Below are 8,804 nucleotides of genomic sequence, written 5' to 3' on the forward strand. Positions count from 1 at the left end.
TCCATAATAGTAGTGGGTTTTTCATAAGACTGGCAATGTTAGAAGTTGTTGACTTGAGCCTTTTACAGCTTGGCATATTAACATGGCTTTACTTTTTGTACTTTGTTTTTATACTTTTCTGCTGGATGGTTAAGACCAAGATAAAGCAAGACCTATGCAACAAGAAATGCAACTTGTGTATCTGACAAGGTCAGTCAAATCCCCTCAGGATTTACCCTGAAACCCTGTACTGCAGTTTGTAGATCATTTGTCAGTGTCAGACATGTGGATGTCACTCATTGCTTGTCTACTCATTTTCTTCAAATTACATAGTTCATTCTTTATTGGTGAATAATACACCAGTGTGTGCATATACTATGATTTCTTTCTCCATTCAGTGGTCGTTTAGGCTGTTTGCGGAGCTCTGGCAGCATGATTATGCTGCAGTGAACACAGTTCGCAATCTTTATTATAGTGTGGTGTCATTGAGTTTTTGGGAACATACCAGGAGGTACAGCTGGGCCAAATGGACTTTTTCTGAAGAGTTTTGAGTCATTTAAAGCTCAATGTGCTGATTGGGTCTTTCCTGAGGAGCAGGCCTGGATAAGTGATTCTGCAGCCCAAGAATGCGTCTAAGGTGCTGCAGGAACCGCTCTCCTGCACAGTGCAGCCCGGCAGTAGACACACAGAAGGCAGGAATGAAAGGATTGGGGTATCCATGATCCACAAGAACCCATTTCATATTTACATTAATCTATAATTTTGTTTCTAATTTTCATAAAATTGGTTTTAATGTTGTGAAAGATGTACTTTAGATCAATGATTATATAGTTGAATAAGTTATGTTTAGTTTGAGTTAAGTTAATTAAGTTATGTTTAGTTTGAGTTAGCTGTTTTTCTCTTCAACTTTAACGGTAGCTCAAAAAATACCACAAAAAACCCCAAAACCTTTAACAATAGCATACAAACTGGCCCATGTGAGGGTCATGCAATTAAGGAAGTAGGAAACTTCGATAGATGGTGCTCATATGTCCCTGTAAAAAGTTATGTCCTGAGACGATGAAGGGATTTTTTATCACTTTCAATATTTTTTTTTTCAGGTCACAGGGGTGCTATTTGATAAATTACTTTTCTCAGGCCTACAGAACTACCATTATCTCTTTGAAAAGGTTAATTCAGCTTTTCAAAGTGTCTAAGTTATTCTCAAAGAATAATTTGTACACTAAAAAGTCTTCTTATTTAGGAAGTGTTAAATAGAAAAAAAGTAAAGTATAAGTTGACAACAGGTAGATATGATTGTGCATACACAACGATTTTTGTAGGGATTGATCATATATTTTAATACTTCATATAAAATTCCTATGCTTATTCTCTTTCCCCAAGAGCTTGTTATTTTTCTCATCTTATTTTTATCCATAGCATTTATCACAAATATACTCTATGTTTCACTTATAGATTTTTGTTCTGCTTGACTTATTTTATTAGTAAGTGAGTTCTATCTGATAATGTTTTAAATTTCTGTACTTCAATCTCTTTGGACAGTACCAGGTATGCAAGTATCTAATAATCATGTGATAAATGAATGCAAGAATAAATCTGCGCTGATCAAATCTGCCCAGTGAATGCCAACTTCCTAGCTGTCTGGTTTTATAGTCATCATTTTCTAAAAAGCAATATCCCATGATGGTCAAAGGTGAAGTTTCTAGAAGTGTTGGCCATTGGCATGGATCCTACCTCCCACACAGGCGGCTCTTGGAGAAGTTACTTAATATTTTCAGAGTCCTGGTTTTCTTTTATGCAGAATAGGAGAACATATCACCTACCCTTTACAAATGACATGATTAAAATATTTTGGTCCACAGCTGGCCTTTGTAAATCACTTGAGCTCCAATACTGAACCAATTTGTGGAGGAGTAATACTCTGGATGTACCCATTGCTCAGCTGGAAGAACATGACAATTATGTACATATTTTGCTTCAGTCATCTGAATCATTTACTTAAAAGTATAATTACTGCTCACTTTATTAACGTCATTTATTTTCTGAAAATTAGCAGGATATTAATTTTATCTCTGTAACAAACTCCAATGACATCAAACATCGAAATAAAATAAGTAACGCCCCTATTATGACATAACCTCTTTTAAAAATTGTATCAGTGACATAAGAATTTGTTTTCATCATCAGGTGAAAAGATCTAGTAAATCATACCAAATTTAAAAAGCTGAAGACAGTTGATAATGGTAAATGGCTACCAAAAAATACCCCACTATATTTATTCAATAACAGGTGATTTTTAAGTAAATGGTGCAGTCAAATTTATTCAGAATGATCTGGGGTTGGATTCTATGCCTTTTGCATTTCACTAAGATTTCCAAAGAATCATCTTTTCTCTCTTTGCATGGAGTTATAATGCCAACATTGTCTAGTCACTACAGAGAATAAAAAGTAGAGACTATAAGTAACTGAGCTGGAATATCTGCTTTGTGCAGAATGCATGCTAAAAAAATCTTTTTGTCACACAGGCAAATAAAAAATCTAGGTGTTTCAGTGTAATAAAATAAATCCTACCTCTAAATCCTTGGGACACATCTCTTTGTTGGACACAGCAAGTGTAGATCTAGTCTGCAGCACCTTGTGGGGGTTAATAGATCCCATGATGAGAAGACAGCAGCATGATCTGGAAAAAAATTGTGTGTGTGTGTGTGTGTGTGTGTGTGTGTGTGTGTGTGTTTGTATACTGGGGATACTACTGCTCAGAATCAAGTTGCTTGCTTTCCTATCAGAGTTCCAGAGACTCCAAAAGAACATGGTTGTTTTATTCTATTTAAATATCTTTTTTTGGTACCAGTAATCAAAACTAAGGCCCTGTGCTTGCCAGGCAGGTGCTGTGCCACTGAGCTATATCACTGATCCCATTTAAATGTGTTGAAGTTGTAAACAATGATGGTACAGATGTGGTCAGTGCCTGGGTCAGTCTCTAGGGGCCCTGGTCTGGGGCTACCAATCTGTTCAGTGATATAACAAAGAACTAAAAGAGAGAGAATATATAGTTCAGTTACAAGAGGAACCAGGAGGATCAGAGCCTAAAGAAGAGCTAAGTCCATGAGGCATGGTGTCCCTGGACGTCATTAGGTGCACAACTTCATTGAGGGGTGTTCGAATGGCTGCAGGAAGTGATGGGGATGAGGGGAACTGTGGGCATAGACAGGGTTCAGGGATTTGAAGAACAAAACATTTTAGGAAAAGTACACAAGAACCAATGTGTGAACTCATAACCTGATTATCTGCTAACTGACACCACTGAGCTAGAAGGAATTCGGGTGAGTCAAAGTCCTCAGCTATAGTGTTGTTCTTGCTTTGAGGCCCAGGACGTCACAAATCATTTGCTGACTTTGGTCCTAGCCTTTGGCCTGGGAATTAATTTCATCCCATACTGGCTACAGGCTTTGCCACAAGTCTCTTAGGCCTAGAACAGACTCTTGATTCAGTTTACTTTTATGTGAATTTATTAATATCAATCATGGCATCTTTGTACAGCCTCACTGTTCCTCAGCATCAGCCATCTTTAAGAGTTTTTAGATTATCCTGGATCATAGCTAGCCAGACACATGGTCAGTTCACAGTCACTATGTTTGCGTCCAAAAAGCACATTACAATGCTAAAGAAAGAGACTCCTGTTGAATTGTTTTCAGTCTACTTTTGAAAGTAAACTTATCCCTTCCTTACCTAAGAGACTTTGTCCACCATAAAGCAGTTATTATTATTAATTATTATTATTTAAATAGTTTTATTGAGAAACAAATAGCAATGAGACAGTTTCAAAACCAATTACTAGCACAGTTTCAATAATTAATACATTACATATTGCTATCTTACTGGTTATTCATTGTACAAGATGCAGACATGATATCCTATCCACAAACACTATTAGAACAAATCTCTCTGTTCATTGAATTAAGAGTAAGTAGCTGTATATCTATCCTATTTTGAACATATAGATACAAAATGGTCATTCATTTGTACCCCCCTTTTTTTTAGTTTTGTCAGAGAAGGACATTCCATTGTCACTTAAATATGGTAGGTGCATGATTTCAGCAAAATATTCCAATATAGTCCAGAAGTCCACAGATGATTCAAAATCAAGATATATTTGCTTCCTTTTGCTAAAGACTTGGTTAATCTTCTAAGAGAGATCTTGCACCCCAAACCCAAAGGTTTTAAAATGCACCAAATTATTTAGCAAACCCTTGCAGTTTTCTTTTTCTTTTGATTTTTTTTTTGTGCATAAACCCAAACCGCCAACCTCAAAGACTTTATTTCAGTGCACAAACTATGCCAAGAGAAATTAGACACTTTTGGAAAATGTTTTAGCTTTACCATGCAAGAAAAGGGCATTCAGGGAAAATATTATTAAATATCAGACTGATATTTAAGTCTAAAAGTCAATTTCCACTTATTTGACCGTTCCATACTGACATCTTAAAAACAACTGTCATGGCTTTATATTAAGAATCTAGCATGTTCATACTTCCGTGCTAGGCCTCGTTTTCCAGGCAGGAGCAGTGCTCTCCCTGGAGCTGAGGCTGTCATCCACGCAGGACTACTTGCCTGTTCTTTCTTTTGTGGCACCTGTGTCTTTACTGAGAAGGTGACTCACTGACCACTGACTTTGAGAAGTTGCAGTAGTAAAATTCCTTTGCTGAAAGAATTTTTTTTTGACTCTATCTGGTCATTCAGAGTGCTGAAAATTCCCTCAGAATAGAATATGGATTGTATGAGTCCCTCTGACTTTATGTATGTTGCTCTTATAAATGTGCATCTGTCAAAATTGGTTACTTTTTCTAGTTGTGTTATTCAAATATGCTCGCTACTTGTCTTGAGTTCATTCTATTTAAATTTTTTTTCTTTTGCAAACTTTATATTGACCTCTTAGCTATTCTAGTACAAGTGTCTGGCTTTCTTGCATTGAACAAACTGAAGTTGAACAATAAAAGTTGCACTGAAATGCTGTGACTGGAATGTCTGTCTTCTTTTTGGTAAAGATTTCTGATAATCCTCGGGTTCTATATCTAACTATGAATAGCATGATAGTTAGATATAGACCACTTATTTAACAGTGAGTGGAGGTCTGCCTTTCCAGAGAGTCTGAGCACAAGCTGTTATGCAAACATCACAATCTTTTCTAGGTTTGCAATGGATGGAATCCGGCTGCTGCTGCTGCTGGCAGTTAGAGTGCTTCCAGGGTCCACTCAGTTCAATGGTTACAACTGCGATGCCAACCTCCACAGTAGATTTCCAGGTAAGTCTGAACCTAATCCATCCTCTAATTGCTTCTAGAAGGAGTGATTACATTTGAATAGTAAATCATTTAAATACATATAGACAAGGGGGTCTACCCCTTTACATTAAATGGATATTAATAAATGGCAAATGACAAGAGACATTTTTCTGGAGTTGTAATTTATATCCATATTAACATACAAAATGTTCATCAAAGATAATATTATTATAATGGCTGCTTGCAAATCTGAAAGTTATTGGCTAGATGGTAGCAAAATTGGAATAGACTAATTTCATTCAAAATTTGCCTAGTTGATGAATTCTTTTCATGAGTTAATTGACACTTTTAAAACTGCCCTTATAAATGAATATATTTATTTAGAAATAATGCTTAGGTAACTAATTGAGAAATATGTGTCACCTCCAAAATGTTTTTCTAGTGAACTGTGAGTTACCATTAAAGTACATAGTTCATTCAGCTTTGGAATTAATTTCATGGATATTTATTTGTGACAGGTATGATGTTTTGATTGTACTTATTGATTGTATATATTACAGATTCTTAAAATGTGCACTGATGAGAAGATATTCCATAATTCATTAAAGTATTTGTCATTTTTCATTGGTTAGAATTATCAAATCACATTTCAATATTTACTAATTAAAAATTAGAGAACGTGAACTTATTCTTACCAAGTCAGATATACAAACTGTATACTTTAGGCAATGTTTTGCATTTCATGAAGTTACAAAACTCTTGTGTTTTGAGCATGGTAGAGCTACAGCACATCTGCCTAGAGCAATGAGCTTGTAGCAGAAGTGAAATTTCTACACCAGAATAAAGATTAAGTGTATCTGAATGACTGTTTGAATTCAGACCTAGTGCCTATGCTCTCAGAAAATAAAGTCAAATATAGAGACCATGAGGAAGAGGGATGCTAAAGACAGTCTATCAAGGGATCTTAGGTAGGGACATTAATGGTTTTGAATATAATTTTTTTAGCATTTTTCATTATGGAGAATTTCAAACATGAAAAATAGAGTTGAGTAAAAAGGGCATTTATATTGACCATCTAATTTATCAATTACCAAATTTATATAAATTTTCATTTATTTTTCACTATTCCATTTGCTAGATGTTTCAAATAATGAACTTCATTATTCATGTGTAATGGAAAAGAACTCTGAAAATGATTACATTATACATATATTTTTAAAATTTCATTATTTTAATATTCTTTAATATTCAATAATGCTGCCTTTAATTGGCTTTTTTTTATAGACCTCGACACTTTGAATGTGGCTGACTGACACTTAATAGTGTCATTTAGCAGTTTAACTTTTGCCTGTACTTCCTATAATCTAATTGGACTTAGAGGTTTAAGTAAATATGAGTTCAAATATTTTGGTAAAAGTGATTTGTCTTATTGTGTAACCAAAGAGTGCTGTTTGTATTTGGTAGACAATGAAGACTCATGGAGTGTTTCAAAAATGCTTTGTTAAAGGTTTAGTGGGGTCATATTTAGTTTTAAAAAGAAAACATTTGGAAAAGCGAAAGAATCAATTTAGAAGAGACTAGAAGCTGAAATATAGAAGATGTTGGAGGGGGAGCAGTGGAAGGGACAACCTTATTAAGATTTTTTTTGTGATGGACTCACCAGATTCTGAGAAATGAGTCAATGGAAAGGCGAGAACAGGAAGATTAAAGTATGTTTTTGAGAATGTGCAACTGGCAGTTGATACTGTTGGGCATCATCAGAAATACAGGATACTTGGATACTTTGGGAGGCAGTTTGAGCCTGGACATGTTGTGTTAGGGGAATTTGATGGGAAAGAATGTACAGAGAGAGCTTCTGTGAGACGGTGGGAAGCACAGATGTAAAGCAGAAGAAGGAAGCCCAACTGGAAACAGCTACATGACAGTTGAAACCCCATTCAGTGTATGAGCAAAGATTGGGAGACAGAAAAATGAAAGGTTTCATGAAAGACTATGGGTTGGGTAATTTTTAGAGTAATTTGAGCCAGAAGTTGGAATAAGAAGGGTTTTTATTTTCTTTTTTGGGGGAGGTGTGTGTGTGTGTGTGTGTGTGTGTGTGTGTGTATGTACTCATGGTGGGGAGGGTCCCTGAGTAAAAGGAAAGCATTCAGAGGTTGGAAATATAATAAGGGAAGAACTGATGTGATGAGAAAATAGAGATGAGCTGTATTGTTCGAGGAATTAACCCTGGGAAAGCAACAGCTCTTTCTCTGATTTAAGAGAGACGAGTTAGACACAGTCAGAGAAGGTGAGAGATGTTATTTTTCCCCTCTTCGTACACTGGGAGGTGTCTTTATTCAAATTAGGGCCAGAGGTGTTGTAAAGCCTTGAACAGGTTGTTAAAACAAGGTTCTTCCATGGATGCTTAAGAAGTCTAAGATGTAAACAAGTTGCTTAGCAGAGAGGTGCTTGATATTGGAGTTATACATATTTGTAAGTGTGAATAAAACATGTTGATCAGCCCAGAAGTGACTAAGACAGAAAAAGAAAGTACATATCATATGATAAAAATTTTAATCATGTTGAAACATTCATTTACAAGGTATCTACTGAATACTTGCAACAATATCACCTTGAAAAGTTGTTAAAAGTGTGTATTTCATGACTTCACCCCAAATATGTGGTGTCAGAATCTCTGAATATGGTGACAGGAGTCTATTTTAGGTCCTGTAGATGATGCTAATGTACATTTATGGATAAGAACAAGTATATCATTTGAGGGTTCTTTATTCCAATTGAAAGTACAGTCATGTATTGGAAAAATATAACTTATAATAAAATCTTTTCCCAGCTCCCAAATTCTCTGTACTAAGGTAGTAGAGAAAAAAATACTTTACCATTAAATAAACATGAAGTATAGCAGGCTTCCCATGCAATCATTAAGAGATTCCAAAGATAAGAGAAAAAAAATAAAAAAGAAATCTCATCCTTCGATACAGTCAAAGAGATACGGTCCATTACATGTGATTTTCAAAATAAACAAAAGAGATGGTTCTCAAGGAAGAGGATTTGACAGTACCATTTGTCATGCCCCTGACTTATCTGGTAATTGGAATGACCATTTGTGTGAGCTTATTAGCTTTATCCAGTGGAAAAAATTAACTTCTCATAGGCTGTGGGCAGATGGTATCTTTGCCATTGGAGGAAGGCTCACACAAAATCAGGCTTCTACCTTCTCACAGAACTTGGGAGATGGAGTTGCAATCTCCCTTTGATATTTACATTTTAAAGAGCCCCCAATTCCTCGAGAAAGACATTGTGGGTCCCAAAGTTTGCAAAAATCTCATCTAGTTTTCAAGTGGATATTTATGCATTTCCAAGGAAGGAGAAAATACTTATAATTTTCAGTTCTCTAGAGTAAACTCTCTAAGAAAAAGGAGAAGTCTTTCATTTTGAACAGAGAGAATGTAGCCTCCTACTGTAGTTTGTATTCTTCTTTACAAATACTAGACTTTTTAGTATTGCTTGGTATTTGTTTAGTATCTATGTATTTGAAATATATATA

At 35.4% G+C, this 8,804-nt stretch overlaps 1 protein-coding gene across 1 annotated transcript in view; it reads left to right on the forward strand.

Annotated features, from left to right (window-relative positions):
• Positions 1–5,175: 5,175 nt before the first annotated feature.
• Zpld1 (zona pellucida like domain containing 1) overlaps positions 5,176–8,804 on the forward strand; it is a 39,197-nt gene continuing 35,568 nt past the window's right edge. The window contains exon 1 of the mRNA XM_004636596.1: positions 5,176–5,281. Within this exon, the coding sequence (XP_004636653.1) occupies positions 5,176–5,281 (106 nt within the window). The remainder of the gene's footprint in view (positions 5,282–8,804) is intronic.

The sequence above is a fragment of the Octodon degus genome, unplaced genomic scaffold (genome assembly GCF_000260255.1).
Source record: "Octodon degus isolate 3935 unplaced genomic scaffold, OctDeg1.0 scaffold00081, whole genome shotgun sequence".
Lineage (NCBI taxonomy): Eukaryota > Metazoa > Chordata > Mammalia > Rodentia > Octodontidae > Octodon > Octodon degus.